The sequence below is a fragment of the Rattus norvegicus genome, chromosome 1 (assembly GCF_021556685.1).
Source record: "Rattus norvegicus strain SHRSP/BbbUtx chromosome 1, alternate assembly SHRSP_T2T, whole genome shotgun sequence".
Classification (NCBI taxonomy): domain Eukaryota; kingdom Metazoa; phylum Chordata; class Mammalia; order Rodentia; family Muridae; genus Rattus; species Rattus norvegicus.
Genome location: NC_141534.1, coordinates 249165461 through 249190105, shown reverse-complemented (window position 1 = coordinate 249190105; position 24645 = coordinate 249165461). Strand labels below are relative to the sequence as shown.

Sequence of the window (24645 nt, the reverse complement as noted above, 5' to 3'; positions counted from 1 at the left end):
AAGGCTCAGTACGTTCAAATCCCAACAGACTTCAACGAACATATCTTGTCAAAACTTTCAAGATTAAGCTGAAATTCTTCAGAGGGGATTTTTCAGTGGGGTAAAATGTTCAAAATAAAGGGTTTTTCTATTTCCCTTTATTTTATACTCTAGGCTATACCCAATTCCTGGCTTTGCTTCGTTCGATTGCTCCAGTTTTGGCCGCAGGGAGCTCTCTCAGATGTCTGCTGTGTCTCTATAGTGTTCCACCAGTGTGTTTCAGTGTGAGCACTTCCTTACTGCCTGCTCTGTCCAGAGGCTCCAGGCCCATTCTAAATCTCATGTGTCTCAGTACCAGATTCAGCTTTTCTTAGGAGCTTGGGTTCCTTATATTAGAGAATGGTATTAGGAACCAAGACTTGGCTAGGTGTGCCCATTGTCCTCAAATGTTAGCTGTTTCTACGCCTTCTTGGATCCATACATAACACTTAAAGATTGACAGGCGTTTCTAAATGCCACCATCTCTATGATATACTAAATAAGAATTCATTACGATGCAAAGGAAACGGCTTTCAGATGGCTTACTTCTTCCGTGATTCTGGCTCTACAATGGGAAAAGTAAAATTTCTGATTTGGAAAAGGTTGAAATTGGATCTTTAGTCCTGTTTCCTTACTCACGCCTCCCACCACACCACAGTCACCCATGTTGGACAGCCTCCTACCGGCATGGAACGAGCATTCTAGGTGCCCGTCCCAGAGGAGACAGCCTGGGGACGGCTGCACTGGTGTCTCTGTAACAAGTCATACCGTCTATTGTGCTGACTCCATTCCTGCTAACATCCCTCACCCAGGCCCTTCTTCCTTTACAAAACAGATTCACACCTGATGATTTATGTCTTGGCCACATATGTTTCTGTAAAAGTTCAAAAACAGGAGCCAACACAAACTCCTGAACGCATCAAGGACAAACCCACTTACTGCTTTAGCCTTGGGATAACTCTCACTTTGCCGAGATGTGGGAGGTGGGGGGTGTAGTGTAGCACTTAGCTTTTGTGGGAACCACGTATTCCAGGAACCTATCGTATACAGTGTTTGGTTGGTAACAGCGATTTACAGTTTGCCAAGCACTTCTGCATATGCTGGGTCATTTTTTTTTAAAGTGCCTTTATAATACTAAGGTTAATAACAGCCCCAGTTATAGAAAAAAGAATCTGAGGTTTGTAACAGCAGACAGTGCTTCTGGGAGTGTAACGAATGTATCACTCACTATTGCTGGATTGTCACCTGACATAGCACCGCATAATACCCAAGAGAGATGAAGAGCTGCATTTGTCTGTTTCAAAATGTTTCTGGTGGCTTAATCATGAAGAACATAAAAAATAAGCCACATGTCTTCCCACTGGTAAATGGATAAACTGTGGCAGGGCCATACAATAGAATACTCCTCAAATGCTATCAAATTATTGATACATGTGATAGCTCGGAGGGCGTTCCAAAGCATCACGCAGGATGGAAAGAGCCCGCTGTGATGATGTTTGTCTGCCCTTTGAGAAAAGGCCAAAAGATGAAGAGAGAAATGGGAGTGAGCTGCAGAGGGATGTTCAAAATGACCGGACATTCTCCATCTTGATTATGGTGGTCATTACCCAACAATATCAACCACTGGACTAAGCATGGGGTCCCCAGTGGAGGAGTTAGAGAAAGGACTGAAGGAGCTGAGGGGGCTTGCAACCCCATAGGAAGAAGAACAATATCAACCAACCAGAGCTCCCAGGGACTAAACCACTAGCCAAAAAGCACACATGGAGGGACCCATGACTCTAGCCACATATGTAGCAGAGGATGGCATTGCCTGGCAGCAACAGGAGAAGAAGCCCTTGGTTCGTGAAAGCTCATTTCCCCAGTGTAGGGGAATGCCAGGGTGTTGAGGTGGGAGTGAGTGGGTGGGTAGGAGGGCATTCTCATAGAGGCAGAGGAAGGGGCATGGCAGAGGGGGGAACCAGGAAAGGGGATAACATTTGAATTGTAAATACATAAAATATCCAATAAAAAATAAAATAAAAAAAAAAACCACCCTCAAATTATAAGGCTGAAGAGATGATCCAATGGCTGAGACCCTGTAGAATACGTACTGATCCTGCAGGGAATCTGAGTTTGGTTCCCAGCACCCGTGTCTGGTAGTTCACAGCTGCCTGTAACTTCAACTTCATTACAAACCTCACAGAAACACCTTTCTACCTGCAGCCTGTTGTTCACTAAGAGAATTTCATGTGGTGTATTATCGTGCTTTCAGCTTCTGTTTATTGATCACAGCAAGCCTGTGAGGAACCAGAGCAGCCTCACTGGAGGCCATATGCTCTGGGTCGGCCGTCTATTCCTTCTTTAGACGTGCTCACCACTGGAGCAGGAGACAACCATTTAGAAAAGCAGGCAGGTAAAGGAGATAACATATCATGTTCTTGGGATATCTCTAAGAGGTGTTTTAAGTCACGTTATCAACTACGTTTTCAGCTTCCAATCCACGATGAACATAGATATAATCTGCTGAGGTTTTGTTTGTTTGTTTGCTTATTTTTTCATTTTTTTAAACATTTGAAGGGAGGCGTGGAGGAAGGCTGTTCAGGAATCTTTCAGTCCAATTTCTATATCCTACAGATCTAGCTACGGGCAGTAGAACCAATGCCGATAGTGCAACGTGTTTTCAATCATTCAGAGAGCCCACAGAAGTGTGTCCAGTTTCTCAACATGTGGTCTTTGTTTCTCCCAAACCTTGAAGGCTTCTATGGAAACTTAGCCAACTATCCAGGGCTGGTGAAGTCATTCATATTGGTGGAGAACATCCAACCACCACTTGACAAAACCAGCATAATCCCTGACTGCATTCTAAATATCTGTCCTTATACCCACAGAGAAGTGTGGTCCTCACCCTCAACCTAGAAAACTTCTCTTTGCAACAGATGGAGACCATTACAGAAAACCACAACCAAACACAATTCAGAGTTGTAGAGTCCATTCCCAATGGCTACACTTAGAAAACAATTCCTACACCCAAGTCTCAGGGAAGACGGGGAGGAAAGATTCTAAGAGCAGAGAATCATGGAGTTTGCTGTGAGCTTGTGTCTATCAGGAACGCCAGAGGCTATACCCATGAGGTCTCACCAACATGACAGGCTAAACATGAATGGAACAAGGGCAACACCAGTAGACGTGCTAAAATGGATGCAAGAAAGTCTGCTAGGCTTCTACTCTACACACACACACACACACACACACACACACACACACACACCAAAAACAAAACAAAACAAAACAAAAAACTACAGGGAACTGAGAAATGCTGAGAGCAAGAAAAAGAGTCTTCCCCAGGGAAGAGCACAGCAATTGGTTTTCTAATACCAATCAGCCAACCCTGAAAACATACCCATGAGTAACATTATATAGACTGAGCAGGAGCAGGATACACACACACACACACACACACACACACACACACACACACACACACACACACACACACAAGGAAGAAAGGGAATACAGGAAAGTTTGGGGGAAGGACGGAACTATCTAATTTTATTATAGTCTTAAAAAATAAAATAATTATAAAAATCTTGATGGCTTCTCTATGACAAAGGCATCAAGATTCTTAAAGTGTGACAGCATTTGAAGCAAGGATTTTTTTTCCTGCTCGTTCTGAAAGTAAGTGACCTAGAGGTGCTTTTTAGATTTATTATTTTCCTTATTAGCCATTTAATGAGTGCTTGACTGTGGGTGAGTCACCTCAAAATACATTTCCTTTTTCTCTCTTTGAGGTCCTCTCGGCATCCCTATATCCTAGATAGATGTAGTTTGGGCCATTTTACAGATGCACACTGGTCAGCAAAGTTCCTGGCAGACAGTGGTGAACCTGGAATTTGAATGCAAATCTCTCAACCATCGCTCTTGTCTGAGTCTCCCGATGTCCTGTACAATATGAGGATACTGTGAAGCCTCTGCCATCCCCCAAAGAATTCGGCAGAGAGACATCAAGGTTGATCTGTGAGAAGACCTTGAACAGATTAGAGGAGGAGGGAGACAAGACACAGATCTTGTGGCAACAACTTCCAAATGTGGGTAACATGCAGGGATGCCACTGGGTCTCCTGTAAGGACCCACTAAAAGGTTAAGGCCACAGAGTTATCTTAGATGGCTACCATGGAGACAAAGGATAAATGTTAAAATGAGATGGATGGTTTCTTAACAACTGTCGAATAATCAATCACCCCAGAAAAGGATAGTCTAAACTGTGAGCCAAAGTATGCTAGTTGTTTCTGTGTGGATTTTTATTAACAGAGTAGCTGCTTCTCCTATTGGCACAGATAACCAAAAGTTACTTGCATTTAACCACCTCCTGAGCCTCTTGTCTCGTGTAAAGAGCCATGACTAAGCTCCTGTGTATGATTTGTCATTCAGTCCTGAATACCATTACACTTCAAAAACATGAGAAACAAGTATTTTGTGACTGTTATGTGATGTTGATAAAAACCACACTATAAAATGCAGGAAAGAAACCTTGTGTTTTAAAAGCCAACTTCGTACAAGAGTTTCAGTAGATTTAGGTCAGTCGCTTGCCTCCCTCAGTGGTTGGGGAGTGAGCGTCCCACAGAGCGTCCCAGCAGGGAAACCTCCGTGTGTTTGTGTGACTGACTGCAGTGAGTGCCAGCTAACATACTTGCAGGAGTAGATTTCAGAGGAAAGGCTCTGACAAGGTGGTTAAACCCAGTGGAGACAGAAGAGGACGGTTGATCATGTTTCTGAGCAATGTCATTTTGAAATGCGTCTTGGCCCCCAGAGTATAAATATACTTCAGTATTTTTGTTAGGATTGCCAGAGTACACGCAAGTGCTCATTCTCTTTGGCCAACAAAAGCATGACTTTATGTGCAAAAATCTTCTGCACATTTATAAACAAGAACATTTAGAAACTCCCCCTCTTGCTGAGAGATGTGACAACAGATAGGTTTAGCTGGGCTGTAAACTAAAGCAGATATAATGAGTACTATCTGCTCATCAAGAACAGAAAAGGCTTATCTGTTTTTTTTTCTGTCCCCGATAAACTTAGGTCATTCTACCCTACTCTCCAAACACCTTCCTGGACTGCAAAGGCACCCGCTTACTCTACCTTCGCCATGCTCTACATTTCCTCTCCACAACAAGCTACTTTTCCAGTACTGCAGTCTGCTTTGATGGTGACAATGATCTCTTACTATGACAGCTAGTAATCATCTAGATTAGGTTGAGTGGTTAGGGCTTGTCTGTGGGGGACTCCTTTGATTGTTAACTACCCAGCCTACTGTGGGCAGCACCATTCCCCAGGCTTGGCTCCACAGTGTATAGAAGTGAAGAAAGCCTGCTGAGCAAGCAAGCAAGCAGCGGGCATGGATGCATTTGTTTTTCTCTGCTCTTGACCACGGTGTGATCAGCTGTCTCAAAGTCTTGCCTTCGTGATTTCTTTGTTATGATGGATGACAACTTAGAAATGAAAGCTGCTGCATAAACCTTTTCTTACAATGCTGCTTTTTCTTTAAGATATCTGTCACAGCAAGAGGAATGAATTGAGAACATCTATCCAAAAGTCAAAAACCTTCCTCCCTCCCAGAATCTTACACTTGTAAAAAGACCACACTTTTGGGCTTGGGTCACATTTTCCTTTGAAAGGATGCTTAGCAAGAATTTTAGATTTGCAAACCATCTGGGTTTTTCCCTTCTACCATTGCAGTATGAACAACAGAGGAACAAGTAAGCAATTTTCATCCCTGTAAGATTTTATTTCTGGGTAATGTCATTTTGGATTACCATAGTCTTTACCTGTCTCAAAAATGGACTTTTTAATTGAAAGTTTTGAGACTCTCATACAGGAATATCGTGTTTACATCATTGCCAACCTTCCTTTCCCCCCAAGTTCCTTTGTTTCCCATCACCCCCTCTCAAAACCTGTTTTTGGCTCATAGGATGCACAGAAACAGGCTGTGGAATGGATTTGGTTTGATCTAGGACAAACTTCTAATCCAAGTCATGAGTTTAATCCCAGCTTTGCAGCCAGTCATCCAGACTCCACAAACCTCCAGTTTAAGAAGCTCATACCTCTGTAGGCTGCTTGTTCTAAGGTGGAATTGGTTAGCTTTTCCAGCCAAAGTCACAAATAATTCAACTTCATCTCCATGCCCAACCTTCAAATGCTGAAATGTATCCACCTTACCTAGGAGCTGCACATCCAAGCAAATTTGCCCCTACCTTTCTTCCTCCTTCTCTCATTTCCTCCCTCTCCTTCCTTTCTTTTTATGACAGGGTTTCATGTAACCCAGGCTGGCCTAGAATTCAATAGCTGAGGAGGGCCTTGAACTACCCTTGCCTCCAAAGTACTGGGATCAGAGAGACAAATCACCACATGTATCCTGTTTCTTTAACTGTTGTATACAACAAGTCTGTGTGAGTGTGTGCTATGTCTATGGATGTCTCTGTGTATATGTGTGTGTGTGTGCATGCCTGTTTTTGTGTATGTCTGTGTATGTGTGTGTGTGTGTTCTCTGGTGTAATCTGTAGAAATCCTCCTGCAAACACTATCTCAGGATACACTTCGGGTGTGCCAGTCTGAAGCTGAGGAGAGCAAATCCTGTGCCAGCCTGTGATCAGCTAGCCATTCTGAACGCATGTCTCAGCCCCAGGATGTCATTCACAGTTTGTAATTTCTTCCTGTCTCTGTTTCCATCACTCAGTCTGGTTCTCTCCTGAGGCCCACGTTCCTCTACTCACTGCATCTTTTGTCATCTACCGTGGCAGTAGGTGTAACCAAAGCCTTCCACTGAAGCCTGTGCTCTCTCTTGCACTTGATGTCTCAGAGGACAGATGGATTCCCCTGGCTCATGCAGCCCTTCTAGAGGGCAGACTCTACAATCACATCTGCCCAAGTCTAGCATGAGATCTCCGGGCTCATAATCTCTGCAGATGCCACTCTTTACAAACACTGTAAAACCTGTAGTCCCCACCCTCTCAGGATGATAGTGAGGGCAAGAACATTCATGACAACAGAGACAACATATTCTATTCATTGAGCACCTATGTGTGTGGGGCCTATCCTAAACTAACGATTCATTTTCTTACTAAACTTTTGCAATCACTGACTATGAGGAAACTACTCAGCCCTACCTCACAGATGGTGGAATAAACTCAGATAAATGTTCAAAGGCCCTGCTAATAATTAAATAAGGAGCAGAATTTAAACGTGTAGTTGTTTTTATACTATTATTATTATTATTATTATTATTATTATTATTATTATATTACAAGGTATATTTTGTAGCTATCTAATTGATGTCACACACATCCCACTTATCCCGAATGTCCTGGCTAGAAAGCCTGAGTCAGTCTTGCATCCCCTGCCATCCAGCCTCACTACTCAATCAGCCACTGGAGCACTGGAATTCTTTGTTCTACACATCTAAGACTATTTTCTCCATTTACTCTGCTATCACCCCAGCATCTCCTTATCACTTTCAAATTGTGGTTACTCTCTTCTGCTAGGTCTTCCTCCATTCAATTCTTCCTTCAATCTACAATGTGCTTCCTGCCTGGCAAATTTGAACAAGTTAGATTCTTCACCTGACATGCCTCCCCCCTATATTCCTCTGGTTAATGTTCAGCCATTTCTAACCTGGACCCCTCATCCTGGGGTGAGGAAGTGTGTCCTCAACCATTGGACACTTTGAATACTTCATGCATGCATCTCTTGTTGATTAATTTTGTTGCCGTGGTTGTTGTTTTGGTAGTTTTAAGAAATGTGTTCTACAGGGCGTGAGAAAGACCAGAAATGATATACTCAGTTAACACATGTATATGAAATGCTTATAAATTCAAAGCATCTTTGTTAGGACTGAATGTCATTCAGTTGACAGAGCTTGCCTAGTATATATAATATCCTGAACTATAGATGCCCAGGAACAGAAAAAGAAGGTCTTTCTTGCTGTGCATCTTTACCATGGATTGTATTGTCTGAGTCATGGTGGCTATGGGCACCTGAGAAGGGAAAGAATAATCTACAGGCTGGGTTATTGAAAAATGTCTTGGCTGCATCCAGTCCAAGACCAGTCTGCATGCTTTTTGTTCCTACCCTAATGATGTACACGTGATTTTACTGTTTGTATCATTTTTGAAGCGTGAGGAGTGACGAGAAGGAAAGAAACTCACAGTTGCCTGTGGCAGACGGAATCTGAACAATGGCAGTCAGAGCTTGCTTCGTAAGCTCAGAAGAGCAGACTCATGAGTCAGCACAAGAGGGATGCAGACCTCACTATCCTTGGCATCTGTCCTTCCCCTCCTGTGGAATACTCTGCCTTCTCCCTGTTGCTTCCCTCCTTCTCAAGGGAACTGCAGGCAGGCTGCTTTGGTGAGCAAGGGCTCAAGGCCTAGAGCAAATGACAGAGTCTTCATGTGCACCGACATAACAATGGGGGGAAAACCAACCAACAACTTCCTCCTCATTCTTCACTCATAGTGTGGCTTATGCATTAGACCACAGAATACATGCAAACATCCCACAGGACTGGTGCTGGAAGACCAAACCCTGATCTCACTGGGTCACTCTTAAAATATTTAAACAAACAGCACTTTGTGCTCTCATCTCTATACCCAGGGCCTTCTAGGACACATTTATTTTTTAAGGTACCATATTATATGCATGCAAAGAGTTTGGGCTTAGATACCAATAAAAGTCTGAGTTTCCCTTGGCCTAGAGACTCCGAGGCTGTGCAGCATTAGGCAAATTATGTCACACTTCTGCACCTCAGCGTTCTTATTTTCAAAATAAGGATGTGGTTAACCTTAGTTGTCAACCTGAATGGATTAAGGCATGCCTAGGACGAAGGGGGTAAACATCACTGTGGATGTGTCCTTGGTGGCTGTGTCTATCTCTTCTCTGTTTCCTGGCTACCACGGTATGAACTGGTCTGTCCTACCTCCCTGCAAAGATATATTTAAGCCTCTGAAACTGGGTCAAAATAAATCTGGTCTTAGGTTGTTCTCATCAGGCGTTTTATCCCATTGATAGAAAAGAGCAACACACAATGATCCCCTCTCTTCAGTGTTGTATGAACACTAGATGTGATAAAAAATATGAAGTGTTCATAAGTCTGTATACACATATAAAATTTAAATGACATTTTCTCACTTAGGCAGATCATGCTCCCTTAAGAGCCAAAGATCATCTAACGAGACCCCTGACATCAGGCCTGAGAAGTCCTCCTTTGAAGTCAGGGTTGTCCAAGAGATTCCCAAATCATTACAGTCTATTGTTATTGCCCTTGGTTGAGAGAGAGAGAGAGAGAGAGAGAGAGAGAGAGAGAGAGAGAGAGAGAGAGAAAACTCATATTGATAAAGACACTATATACTTCAGAAGCAGGGTCAAGATGCCTTTGAGGTAGAACTGACCCAAAAGCCTGCACTCTTAAGGATCAGGTTTCACAGTATCAGACGGTGTCGTGGAAGCTTCCAAAGTGGGGGAGCAACCAATAGTCCTACTCTGCTCTGACGCCCATGAATCACAGCAGTGACACCCTTGATGGCAATCAACAGCTCTTTAGTTGGACCTAAGACAAGGGAGAAATCATGCCTGGCACTGGAACCTACCCAACTATCCAGGGTTATTGAAGTTGAGAATCTTGGAGGAGAACCCACAAACCACCACTTTACTAAGCCAGCATAATCCTTAACAACACTCCATTTTTCTTATACCCACAGATAAGTATAACTTTCACCTCTTGTTAAAAAACAAAATAAAACAATAACAACAAAAAATCCCTTTGCAACGGAGACCATTACAGAAAACCACAACCAATCAATCACGGCTACATTTACAAAACAACTCATGCACCCAGGGCTCAGAAAATATTGCAGGAGAGGGGACAGAAAGATTTTAAGAGCCAAAGAATCTTAAGAGCCAGAGGACCAGAGAGTTTTCTTGAGATTGTGTCATGATGATGTCAGAAGTTACACATAAAGTCTTACCAATATGAGTTCAGCAAAGACAACATCAATATACATGCTAAAGTGATGGGGCAAGTCCATGAGGTCTCAGGCCTCAACCCTACATAAAGAACTGTGGGCAACTAAGGAATGCTGAGAGCCAGAGAAATGCTCTCCCCCAGGAAGAGCACACCATTTGGTTATCCAATATCAAAAAGTCAGTCCTGGAAACATGAATTTGAAAGAAGTGTGAAAGGGTATATGGGAGTGTTTGGAAGGGAAAAAAGGAAGGGAAAATTATATATATATATATTTATATATACACACACACATATACATATATATATATAAATAACAACGTGTTTATCTGTTGTTGACTCAGTACAAGGCACAGAACCATCTGCAATTCCATCACTACTTTCTCCATAATCATCATTGGAAAATTGTTGAAGAGACTACGTGGTAAGCCAATGATATAATACTTGTCTCTCATGGATGATGTTTGTCTCTGGTATTCCTCAAAACATATGTATTATAATTCAGGAAAATGGATGCAACTGAAGATAATTATATTAACTGAATTATACCAGTCTCAGAGAGACAAGTAAGTGTTTTTTCTCATTTGTGGTTCCTAGATTTTATGGAAATGCATGAAACAATGTAAGTATATACGTCAGGTAAGTAAGAGTGAAAGTGTTTGAGGGAACAAAGAGGAAAGGGACAAGAGGGAGGCTAGGGGATTACATGGTATATGCTGAACATATAATAGATATGTATGTAAAATATTCTTATATAATAGTACTACATACAAGGAAAAATTTTTAAGATAAAAAAGGGGGTAAATAGTATGTGTAGTACTATCAGTCCAAAAGAAAGAAAGGAAGGAAGAAAGAAACAAAGAAAGAAACAAAGAAACAAAGCAAGCAAGCATTGTGGAGCTGGAGAGATGGGATTCATTGGTACCTGGGCTTGATTCCCAGTACCAACCAACACTGTGGTTCAGAATCGTCTGTAACTCCACTTCCATGGTATTCCACACCCTCTTCTGGCCTCTGTAGAGGCGCCATGTGATGTACAAACACGTATGCGGACAAACACTAATAATCATAAAATAAAATATAAAGGAAAACATTTTTAAAAAGAGAGCAATTGCTAAAATTTTGACAAGTATTTTACTATCTATGTGAATACATATCTAGCTATAGATTCAGAAACAGTATGGTTAACAAAATTGGGTCAAACAAAGTGTAAAATCTTTTCCATTCATTAAAATATTGTAGTCATTATTCTGTATCAATAAATATACTTTTGTATTATCCTTAAAAACTAGATATCCTCAGAGCTGGAGAGATGGCTCAGCAGTTAATAGCTCTGACTGCTCTTCAAGGGGTCCTGAATTCAATTCCCAGCAACCACATGGTGGCTCACAACCACCTAATGCCCTCCTCTGATGTGTCTGAAGATAGCTACAGTGAACTCATATCGTGAAATAAATAAATAAATAATTCTTTTAAAAAAATCTCTAAAAAATTAGATACCCTCAAATAGTTGTCAAATTAACCAACTTCCCTTTCTTTCGATATAAGTTGCTTTGTATATCACTATCAATGTGACTTAGACTTAGGAAGGCTTTCCATGAGCATCTGACCTTAGAGAAACACAGGTTAGATGAGTGTGGGCTCAAAGGTTTCAGCAAAAGCTCGTGAGAAAGTGCGTTTGGCGAATGGCGAAACCGATAAAGTTATTACAATTTAGAGGTGAGAAACAGGACCTGAAACTACGTCATTTACTTGCTGAATCAGACATTATTCCCATTGCTGGGATCATATAACTGACAAAGGAGAACTATTTTGGCTCAGAGTTCAAAGTCCATCAAGGTGGAAGTCATGGGGGTGGAACCATGAGGCCTTCATGGTCTCGAGACCTAGAGAAAGGGATGCTGATACTTGGTTCACATTTTCCTTTCCCTCTTTGGACTCAATCTAGTACTCTAGCCTGTACATAGTGCCACTCACATTCAGGGCGGTTCTTCCCCTCTGAGTCACGCCTCTCTGGAAGGGCTCTCACCTGCATTCCCAGAGGTATGTCTCCCAGGTGACCCCAAAGCCAATCACCATAACAATGAAGATGAACTACCGAACTTGCCCAGAGTCCCACAGTGATTTGGAACCCAAGCTCTTGCCCAGGCTTCCCAATAGAGCTCTCCTCATCCTACAAACCCAGAGTGCTAGCTTGTCACCACCTCCCCCATAATTGTTAGTGCTTGGCACTGGTTTTTCATCCATGCATATGTTTATTCAATATTTTATACCTCATATGCCCTTGAACTAGACTGTAAATCCCTAAGGGGGGAAAGGCATGCTTTGTGTTTCTCTGTCTTTTAACGGCATCTGTTTCAATAAATAATTGATAACACCAAGCAGCATCATTAGTTATTAAATTATTAAGTACTTATTTACTGGACCCGTATTATATGTGTGGCACTATGTAATGAAAAGAGATATAGCCATGAGCAAGTTAGGGGGGGAAAAACTGAGTCTAAAGAGATAGGGGGAGAGAGGAAAAGCCAATGCAAGTCAATGGTTTCCTTGAACTAAAATTTGGTCCTGAGAAGTCTATAGGTATGGCATTACCCAGAGAAACAGGTTCTAGGCAGACAGAAACCCCAAGTACAGCGGCTATGTGGAGGAAACTAGAGGAACGTATTCACAGAAGAAAATGAAATTCTGTGTGTTTAGACAAGAGTCAGAGAGAGGAAGGGTGTGGCAGGATACAGTTAGAGTGGAAAGCTGGGTGGAATCAAACTCAAACGGTATCTTCAGCCATTGGGGAGACTTTCAGCAAAGGAACACGACGTTTACACTTACAAACTTATCACTCTGGCTACAGGGTTGAGAGTAGATTCCAGGACACACCAGCACGAAAGCAGGAGGAATAGGATGCAGTGCTGGCCACCTCCAACGTGGAGGGAATGGGGAGAGCTGTCTAGCTTAGGATGCATGTTTTAGGAAGAACGAATAGGACTTACTGATGATTTAGATACCAGGGTTCCGGAAAACCATAAACCAAGGATGTACCCTAGTTATTGGCCTGAACACCTGGGAAGAGAGAGGCACTGTTAACTAGGGTGGGTATGGGGTATGTCCGGGGTGTGGAGAATACAACGGGTGCGATATGAACTGAGAAGGAGGAGCCAACAGTTCTGTTGTGGGCATATCTGAGATGCTTTTACGGCATCCTTAGAACACAAGCTCTGCCAGGGCAGATGGTTTGCCTGTATTGCACCATAATGTGTCTTAGTACCCAGAACAGCAGTTCAGATATAAACTGGTACAAAAAAATGCCCATGAGAAGCATTGAGATGGCAGTTGGATTTATGGCTGTTTAAATATTTTGGGCAAATGCAGATCCCTGGCAAAGCATAAATACATTCCTTCTTGGCTCTTACATGAGCAGTAAAGATCTCTCAGACAGTGGTTTTTCAAAGAGCTGAATGAAATATCCTAATAGGGTCAGCTACTACAGTCAAAGAGAGGCTCAAATGCTCTGTCTCTGACTAAAGTTTATGTAATCTTTCCCACCATATTCAAGGCTTCAAGGTAATCTGATCCACTGAGGACCAAAGCCCTGCAGGGCTGCTGGAGTTTCTGAGTCACTTTTCCTATTTCTGATAATAATGATTATTGTCACAACCCATTTCCATATGTCACAATTCTTGCCAATTTTAATTTCCACTAATACCGTTCTTAGTTCTACCGTTCTTGGGATTGAAGTGTTTCTGGATGCGCCTGTCCTTAAACTGATGAATGCATGTCCTCAGAAGGTCCCTTCCAGGCCTCTCCCAGTGTGAAGGAGGTGCTGTACTTTCAGAATCAGAAGGGGAAACGGGTGAACTCAATGAGTGTTGAAGTCAGAGAGATGCTCTGAATTCTCTTGGGAAGGAAATGCTTTCCTTCAGTGGAAGACATCCAAATTCAGACATCAGGCCTTTTCAGTGTTCAATGAAGAACCCTATACCAAGAACATGGCTCAGGGAGTCAGGACACTCGAGTTCCCATTCTAGCTCTGCAAAGTATGAATCATTTACTTAGCTAGACCAAGCCTACATTGTCTCACTTGTTAAGTGAGTGACTGGTTAACACATATAATAAAATTATGATGAAATTTTTTATCGATAGTTATTTTGAAAAAAAAAATAGTTACCTTAGTGTCTTTTTTCTAACACTGAATAACTACTGTGCCTTCGCTCCCTGCTTAGTCCTTTCCCTACACCATCTCTCTGGGACAGATACTATTATCACCTGGGAGGCTTCATCTTGATTGGTCTGAGATGCACCGAGATTGCTAACGTATGTTTCTACCTCTTTAAGTGTGTGAGCGAGGAGGCTTGCTGAAACAAAGACCTGCTGTGGATTGGATGTTCTACCCAGGAAAGGAAAGGAAGAAGATGTGTAGGCATTCCCTCTGCTTCCTGGCTGTTATGAGGTGAACACTTTCCCACTGCTGCGTCTTACTCTGGGCTGGAAAGAAAGCCAGATGACAGGGAGCTGAACCCTCTGGAACCATGACACGAAATAACAACCTATTGCCTTGAATTACATTCCTCGTGTATTTGGCCGCAACCACACAGAGCGAACTAGCACATTTGCAGAGTGTCTGCCTTGCATGTGTGAGGACCAAAGTTTAATCTCTAAGACTGAGAAGGCGAGGGGTTAGGTAGTTGGCTCCAGGTTAGATAGCTGGACCTCTGTGCTGTATTTTGTTTCTTTTTAGATGGCGTCTTGGTACGTTGCTGAGATTATCCTCTAATTCTTGGGCTCAAGTGTTTTCTTCTGTTTCAGCCTCTTGAGAAGCTGGGATTACAGGTGCATTCTACCATACTCAGTCAACACTGCTCTTGGGGGAGGACACTTCTGGGGAGACACATGGCCCTGGGATACATGTCTTTCATGGAGAGACTTGCCAGTGAGCTGGAATTTATTCCCTCAAGTGTCTTTACCAGCCTATATGTGTATTCATTTGAGGAAGGCAATTTATACAGCAGCCCTGAACAGACAGACAGATTACCCAGCCCTGAACAGACAGACGGGTGTCCCAGCTGCCTGGTTTTACAAAAACAGGGAATAACTTTGGTAGGAAACATTTCTCAACACGGCTGGCTCTGGAAGTTCAGAACTATTTTCTCCAAACATTTCAAGTGCAGGACTGTACCTCGCCACCACCCCGTGCTCTGTATTCTGCTTTCTGGAGGAATAGTCTGTCCTCAGTGACAACAAGGCAGACGTCTGGGAGTCAGAGTCTGATGCAGTGATGGCTGTCACTTGGGAAGTATGGGAGGAATTGGGGAGCTGAGCATGGGGGACAGGCTATCAGCTTGAACTGCTTTTCTCTAGAAACGTGGCTTACTTTTCTTATCTATCTTCTTCCTAGGAATAAGGCTGTGCCAATTTGTGTGTGTGTGTGTGTGTGTGTGTGTGTGTGTGTGTGTGTGTGTGTGTGTGTGTTTAAATAGAGGAGTGGCTTGTGAACTGCTGAACTGATGTGGCTCATGAGATCTACCAAGTGGAAGGAATACGCGAGACCAGAGGTTTGTGGAGCTGAGAGAAGCAGGTTGGTGAATGACACAGTTAGCCACACGTGGGTAAAGACAGCCAGGGTCCAGAGGCCTCTGGGGTCTCTGTGCTAATGGAGGTTCCAATGCAGGACTTAGGACCTGCCTTCGTACCGACGGAGGAGCCCAGATAAGTGCAGCCCCGTTAATGGCCTCCTGAGGCTGAATGTGACCAGCCAGAGATCGCAACTCTTGGTGATGCGGAAGAGAGCATGGCCATGTGTGAACAGTGACAGGGTGTGGAGTCACTTCAGGAACAGATCTTGCAAACCAGTCATCACAGGTGAAGGCCATGCAAGGTTAGAGGCCATATCACAGGACACAGGTTTGGGGAGTAAAGACTGGGAGCTGTGACCCTAGAAAGCTCCCCTTTACCCTGTGTTACAGCATGGGTGTGCTGAGAAAGGGAATAGAGGAAAAGTGTTTGTGAGGGGTGAGGTGGGGATTCAGTCTCTACTCTTCTCAGCTACTTATGATCTCTGAGATGAGGACACCGGGCAAGTGCGTCTCTGTCTTCTAGAAAAGAAAAATGGCTTGGGAATTTATTGTAAGAGGAATAAAAACAAAGTAAGATCAAAGAGAATGTGGGCCAGCAGCAGAAGCTGGGTGAAGAAAGAAAAAGAGGGTGAAAGAATATGATTTGAGACTCTTCAAGAAAGAAGCTTCGTGTGTGGGCAGGAAGCAAGGCAGCTCATCCAAAGGGAGAGAGGGAACATTGGCTCCTGGGAGCTTAAGGTCAAGATGCTGGCCTCAGGGACAGATCCAGCCTAAGAAGGTCCAGAAAAATCTGTCTCTCAGGCCAAGCTTGCAGGGCTGAGTCCAGTACCTATCTGATGCCTACCTCCTTAAGGACGTCCCCCTCCCGTGGGCTTCTGGGTATTCTCAAGGAGAAAACAGGGCCAGGTGTCTGGCTAATGTGCACCTTAGTCTTACAGAGCTGGGAAAAACGCTGTGAGTGATTTATCTCCTGGTCTCCCTCAAGTGGCAAAACCTTTCCAGCAGTTTCATGGTTCTTCTCAGAGCTGCGTTTTAGCCATACTTTCTTCAGAACAAATATTACACAATGTCGCAGCAGGAATTTTCTTCCCTTTCCCCTCATTACAGATAAGTCCGTAGGTACGGAGTGTTCGGGATGTGGGCGACATCTAGCTCGCATGTTCTGCTGACCCTCAAGAGCAGGCTACCTCGCTACGCCAGGAAGTCTTACTCAGGACCGAAAATGTTCAGTGGATTGTCTTCCCGTTCGAATATCCCTCCTGCCCCACGGTTTCTCCCTGTAATGTCTCCTGCTCAAGGATCAGTCCTAGATAGACTCTGGAGCTCAGCAGAAGGGGTTGCAGTCTCCCACCTCAGCACCTCCACCCGCACCGTCTGCGGCACTCCATGCTGCATGCACTCGCTGCCTTTTTTGGTAGTTATTTGTGTCTGCCCGGGGTAGCTTCTGGCAGCTGCACACTCTTATTTACTTTCCTTAGAGCACCAACTAGCTTGCTCCTCAAACGTGCTGAATAAATGGGCCGGGATGACTGACTGTACTAATAAACTCATCTGCCTCTCCCCGGGGACTAGTACTCTCTGCAATGGCTGACGTTCTCTTTTGTCTCTTTAGGGTCCAGTGATGTGCTGAGGACTTTCTTTCTCTCGAAGATAAGTGTTTCTAATTTTGACAAAACACCATTTTGGTTAATGGTGTTAAGTTCTTATTTTATAAGTGGCCTGTGTATGTCTGGCCCCCATCACTGGGAGGAAAGAAGAGGAGAAAGCACAATAGGCAGGCAGTAGGGATGTCTTGTATAGGTGAATGAATGAATGAATGAATGAATGAATGAATAGGGGACTGGTGGCAGGAGTAATTAGAGAATTAGATAAAAACACAAATAGAGACAATAAAAACGGATAAATACACAAGAGATATAGGGGAAAGCATGGGAAGAGCTCGAGGCTAATTGAATTCTGAATCAGCACTTCCAGATTTACCAGAAAGTTGGATGCATAATTTAAAAAAGCAGAAAGGCAGTAGGAAAAGACAGATGGAAGACAAACCCAGGGTCTGATATCCATTTTGCTACTGTGTGACTTTGGGTAAGTGACTCCATCTTCCTGAACTCATTGTGCCATTTTAAAACCTATTTTGAAATAATTTTAGACTTGTACAAATCTTGTAGAAATAGTACATAATTTCCACACATTTTTTTCTCCCACCCCTCCTGGATTCTAATATTATTCATAATCATAGTGAAGTATGAAAACCAGGACATAACCATTAACACTGTAGTGAATAGGACTGTATACCTTATAGAGGTTTACTGTTTCCCCATCACTTTACTCCTACCCCCAGGCTACTCTTCACTAGAACTTGACTCTCCAGTGAACTAGTCAAGTCTCTTCTCCAATGCTGAGAGCTTCGGATTTTTCACCTTTCATAACCTTGACATGGTCTAAAGCATTGGCTGTCCCTCAACCCTGAGCATGCCTGACATTTTCTCATTACTAGATTCTGGTTCGCCTCTGTAGCAAGAACACAGAGGTAACATCACACCCCTTAAAAACAGGTTAAGTAAGGGTACAAAAGGACATGCATCATTACTGGTCAAGGAAGCTTGAGACGGTATCTGTGGCTGGGTTTCTCCACTGTACTATTCTGTGATTAGCCAGGATCTTGTAGAAAGTTGCTTGGGGACTATGCAAATACCCCATCTCTCATCACATTGCTTTTCGCCTAATAACTCTGGAATGAATCAGTGGTTCTACACGCAATGTTGATGGTTGTGGTGTTCTCCTGGGGCTCCCCAATTGCCTCAATCCTTCGACTCTTACATCAATTCTATAAATAAGAATCCCATCAGTATTTGTTTTGCTGTCTAAGTTTCACTTTCTTTCTCTGTAAGACAGGGATCATGACAGCTGTAAGGTTAAAAAAAATGTGAAAATATCCAGTACAGAGAGAGCACTTACTAAATAAGTGTATGGGTATTTTAATCTAGCAACATGACTACTCTGGCTGGAATACAGACACATCCTTTGTACTCACCTTTAATCCCAAACAATGAAGGTAAAGCTAGTTGGTAGAAGGAAGCATCCTTGTTTGAAAATGATGTTTGAGAGTCAGACAAAGCAACGCACCAGAGAAAGATTTGGCAGAATAGGATAGGCCAAACTCTCATGAGGAAAGAAAGGAAAGGTGGGCAGTACAAAAGGGAGCAGCTCAGAGGGAGACCAGGAAGGAGGCAGTTTTACTGCGACAATTATATAGAGACAGGTTGAAAAGAGAACAAGCTAGACACAGGAGAAGACAGAATGACCCGAGAATGCAAAGGAGCCAGAAAACTAGAACATATTGCTAAAGTTAGTATGGGGCCAAGGAGAGCAAATCAGTCAGAAGATGAGAGAAGTCAGTTTGAATCAGTCATCTTGGAGAAGAGTTTTGAGCCTGGCAACTGAGTCGAACCAGCCGACAGAGTTCAGAAAGAACTATAAAGGGTGATCTTATTGAGCAGTAAGTCTCAGAGGCCAAAAACATTGTTGGCCTAGATTGAATTGTACAGGGGCTAGAAGCTTCCAGAACTAGACCTAGGTTAGCAGATGGAAACAATAAGTCAGGGAGATGATGATTACATCAGGCGAATAAAAGATACTTTCACAGGGGCTGGGGATTTAGCTCAGTGGTAGAGCGCTTACCTAGGAAGCACAAGGCCCTGGGTTCGGTCCCCAGCTCCAAAAAAAAAGAACCAAAAAAAAAAGATACTTTCACAAATAGGTGGGCTTTCCTTCCCTTTTTTGTGGTGTATGTATGTGGTCATGGGTATGTTCATATGTGTATGCAGATATATGCACGTGTGTGTGCATGGGTTGGGGGAGAAGAGGTCAGTGTCCAGCATCGTCTTCAATTCCTCTCCACCTTATTTTTTGAGTCAGGGTATCTCATTAATCTAGAACTCATCAGTTCAACAAGGCTGGCAGGCCAGTGACCTCCAGAATCCACCTGTCTCCTCCCCATCCCTCTCAGCATCCTTTGATTTCTTTGTAGAAAATCACACTAATTTGGAGGTAGTCCACTATGAGTATGTCAAAGTCATTCTTGTATCATTCTCTTTGAATGTTACACAGCCTTTCCACCTTTTAGTATAAAGTGATCAGAATTAGCGATTTACAAGCTGGTTGGTGGAAATTCCTTGGAATCTGCCTTTGATGACTGTACTGCCTGAAGCTTTAATCACTTTGCCCATGATTTGTATGAAAATAGATGCTTGAGAATACTTGAAAACACTCTCTTCTCATAAGTAGTTTAAGTGTTTTCCCAGAAACCTTGTTTACATTCTGGAGTTGCAGCTAAACTATTTTCAGAGATAGCCCAAAGCATACCTCACCCCGGCTGTGGGTGCCCCATCTCTAGCTCTGCTCTAAGTCAGGGAATCGCTGGTTCATCATTGACTCCCAAGGCCATAGCAGTGATGGAAAAAGTCCAAGTTTGGTTTAAAATTAGATTTTTAAAACTTCTGGCAATTCACTTGTAAGTTAAGGTCTAAATTTTTTTTAAGAAGACAAGAATGGGGTCTTAAAGATGTGAGAGTGAAGAGAGCTGGCAATTTCAAATAAGTCACGAAACAGTAAAATCGCTCCGTTTATGGGAACTTTCATTTTTCCCATCCGTTTTTATCAGTAAGTAAAATCAAGACCACCAGGAGATTTATTTAAAAACAAAACAACTCTGGGTCAGTGTGGTTTGCAAGCTCTCCTATGGATTTCCTGTAATTCTGTCTCAGTTTGCAGTGGGATGGAAATCTCCAGTTCTAGCTAGTATCACCCTTAATGCAGGTGACATGTAGGACACTGTGGAGGTGAAGGTACAGAAGATATGAGTTCGGATCTCTCAACAGCTACCTGTCTCCTGTGTCACCTGAGCCAGTGACTGTCCTTGCACCTTGGTTTACTTACTGAGGATGGGAAGGCTGTTCTTCACGGTTCCTTACTGTGCAGACAGGTGGTGCACATAAAATGGTGATCATTCACTTACCAGGCCCATGGACACAGGCTTCTTCATCTGCACATGAAGTCAGTTGGGCTCAGCCTATAACACTTTCCCTCATCCCTTGGGCTACATCCTGGTGGATGATATGCCCTACCATTGCCAGGGTCTTTACTGGAAAGCTTTGGGTGCTGCAGACTGAAGCCAAGAGTAAGGGAGGGCACACATAACAAAGGCTTATTGACCATCTGTCAACCAGAGATATGCATGACCGGCAATGAGAGTCTTCCTAGCATTAGACAGAGCTTATAAGTGAGCCAAATCAGAAATTGTGCTATTTGTGAAATCCAACCAACCAAGAACCTATCATACCCATATTAAAAACCAATAACTTGGTAATCAGGGCAAAAGAAATTCAAACTATAGCAAGTAGAACAAAAAAAAAATGATGGGTGTGTGGCACATTATGGGGAAAGAAGGGTCCTTTAAGACCAGGACCTGCATCTCCTTCCTGTCACTTCCTGTTTGACTTAAGCCGTAGAGATGGCAGCCATTGGCTTCCCACCCCCAACCCAGTCCCTAGATGGCATATACAAGCTCTACCTTCAGTGTTTCCAAACTCTACTCTCACCGTGCTCTTTAGACCTGGCTTCTGGCATCTCTCAGAGCCTTAAGGTGACTTTCTGGGTTTGAAGATGTTGGTGAGGATGCAGAGAGAGGAGTGGAGTGATTCATATCTCCCTAGGAACTACCTCCGTGCTTCCTTAGATGAAGAGCTCCAGGCATGTTGGCCATTTACATTTCTGAGAAGGGGTGATGGTTAGATGTGGCCAGGTGTCAGGCTATCAAAGCTTACAACCAAGACACAGTTCTTACAAACACTGTTGGAAATGGGTGCATAAGGAATCTAGGAATTGGAATATTCGTAGACTCCATCAGATTTGCAGACAGCTAGGATGTCCGTGTGGAAGAGGAAGAAGGCAGTGTGGTGGAAATCTCAGGGCCTGGGAAGGAAACTGACCACTTCAAAATAGGCAAAGGCAGATAGGTAAAAGAGATATCCAAGACAGGCAAACCCCAGACAAGAAATACACTTAAGAATCATACATGTTGGCTCAAATACAGAAACATCCAAGTAGTTCCTTACCTCGTTAAATCTCATCACGAGGTCTTCAAGGGCATTGTGCTCTCCACTTTGAGACATGAGGATTGATTCTGAGATGCATGCTTTGAGACGGGGCAGTGATCTCTGACACTCGGGGGAACTCAAGTCCCGGGTTAAGAAACAGAGGTAGTCCATGGGCAGGACCCTGCGGTAAATGTTCTGTTCCTGTTCTGTTAAGATGCTGGCTACTTCCTCCGGGAACTGAATGAGGGGCTGGAGATCAATCAGCTCCTTGCTGATTCCAGCTGAACTTGAAGGAACAGGACTGGAATTGGCCATAGAAGTGCCCGGTTGGCGTTCTGGAAAAAAAATTTATGGTTATACCAAGACTGGGATCCCTGACAATACATATTTACAGATTTCTCAGCTTAGTGAATAGCCCTACACTGTCATACATGCAAGGGAGACCTTTCTCACATCTGTCCTCCCACATCCCTGAAGCAGCATTAATTTTACACATCACTATCCAACAAGCTCACTATAAAATTTTATAGATCATCATCGACTTCTTTATCTTCCTTGGTTAGCCATCAGAGTTAAGGTAACTAAGATTGAGTGTGTGCACAGCCAGGTGAATTTGAAGAAAGAAGAAGATTGCACATGTATGTGCACACTTGTTGTAAATGTGTAGAACCTCTCTGCACACAGTTTCAAAGCATCATGGTATATTCTACCATCCTTGTTCCTGCAAAGACTTCTACTTCACTGAGGATCACTTGGGAGTTTGCAAGAACACACCCACCTATAAAGGCAATAGAAGAATGGGTGATAGGGGACACATTCAAATAAATAATTTTACTTCATGTTACAACTGGGAGGAAGAAGGTGGCAGGGGAATGCAGGGCAGGAGGTGATGGGTGCAAAAGGAAGAAGTACCTGAGGCAGGGATGGATAGGTTCAAAACGGTTCCCCTAACTAGAACTGACACACTTTCTCTTTACTTTGATTCCTTCCTACTCAGTTCTTAGCTTAGCCATCTATCCAAATTCACTCACTCACTCACTCACTCACTCATTCACTCACTCACTCACCCATTTTTTTAAACTGAGTCATTCACTATTTTCCTGAGGTTGATCCTGAACTTCTGCTTCTCAGTGCTGTAATTAATTAAGTGTTCCTGTAGTACTGGAACTCAGACTCAGGACCTTGTGTATGCTCATCAAATGCCCGACCTGCTGAGCTATATCCCCATCCCTGGGAGAATACCCAGCTTTGTGGTTCAACGAATCGGGAAAAGTTAAAACATTCATGCTACACAATCCCTTCCTGGAGATACTTCAGGCATACTGGTACATTACTACAGGCTCTGAAGGGCTTGTGGTAAAGAACCCATTTGCATTTTCTTCGACCGGTATTGCCCACACTTTATCAAGTATCTAGTTGGTCATTCTGTATGACTAGCATCCTTGGAACCTCTTCTGGAAACACTACTATGAGTTCAAAACTACTCATGTTCTCCATCCTATCTTTTCTCACAGTAGACCTTCCTGGACACATTTATATTCTCATACCACTGCAGTAGAGATCATGTGGTGTACACCCAGAGACATATCTACCTCCTGTTATAAAAGGTCTAAGTGGTTATTGTTTTAAAAAGGCCCGTCTGTCTTCCTGAAGACATCACACTACTAGACTTCCACCTACGGCCAAGCTGGAGTGCTGGGCAGCCATCAGTTTTAGAAGGAATCCCACAGCTTTCAGACTTCAACCCTTTCACTCTCTCTTACAGAGATCGTTGGGTGTATCACCACAAATGGCTCTACCACGGAATCACTCAGTATAGTGGAGAGTATTTGTAGTTCTAGGACTGGAAAAGTTGAGACAGGAGGATTATGAGTTCAAAGCCAGTCTAGATGAGACAGTGAGTTTCAAGCCAGCCAGGGCTTAAAAGTGAGTAGTGAGACATATATATACATACATATATACATATATATATGTATGTATATATATACATATATATACATATATATGTATGTATATATATGGAGAGAGTATATCTATATCTATATCTATATCTATATCTATATCTATATCTATATCTATATCTATATCTATATCTATATCTATATCTATATCTATATCTATATCTATATCTATATCTATATCTATCTATATCTATATCTATATCTATATATCTATATCTATATCTATCTATATATATATATAAATCTTTAAGGTTCCACTGTCTTTGCCCTTCACTGATACAAAGCTACATGGTTCTAAACTTATTCCTGATACAAATTTCGGTTTTGTTTTCCATGTTAATTCTATCATTGCCACATTATCACATCTGTTTAATCCTAAAAGTCAGATAGGTGAGTGAGGGAGTCACTTTATACTTATCTGTGTCCTGGACTAAACCACCCAAAACCTACTGTAGCAGAAATGGGGATGACAACTTGGTTCCTCTAACCTCATATTTTTTTTATTAACTTGAGTATTTCTTATATACATTTCGAGTGTTATTCTCTTTCCCAGTTTCCGGGCCAACATCCCCCTCCCCCTCCCCTTCTTTATGGGTGTTCCCCTCCCCATCCTCCCCCCATTGCCGCCCTCCCCCCAATAATCTAGTTCACTGGGGGTTCAGTCTTAGCAGGACCCAGGGCTTCCCCTTCCACTGGTGCTCTCACTACTAACCTCATATTTTTAAAAGTCCACTGTGCATACCAGAATCGAGCCACTGTGGCCCCAAAGTCCAATTCTTTGAAAAGTTTATAAAATAGCTATGTTTCCTGAAAACTGAGTCACACTAAAGCCAGATGCCAGGGACAGTTTTTGGTACCATGCTTTAAGGACAGTGGAGTTAGCCACATACGGGAACTTTTCTCAGACGCATCCAACATGAAAACATGGTTTCAAAACAAAGTACTCTACAGAGGAAATGAAATAACAGTAAATCTTCCATAGCAACAACTTATATAATGTACAACAG

General features: G+C 42.9%; 1 protein-coding gene across 2 annotated transcripts in view; it reads right to left on the bottom strand.

Annotated features, from left to right (window-relative positions):
- Plce1 (phospholipase C, epsilon 1) overlaps nucleotides 1–24645 on the bottom strand; it is a 307957-nt gene that overhangs the window by 115902 nt on the left and 167410 nt on the right. For both annotated transcript variants that reach the window (NM_053758.3, XM_087571504.1), the window contains one exon: nucleotides 21696–22012. In NM_053758.3, coding sequence (NP_446210.2) covers nucleotides 21696–22012 — 317 coding nt within the window. The remainder of the gene's footprint in view (nucleotides 1–21695; nucleotides 22013–24645) is intronic.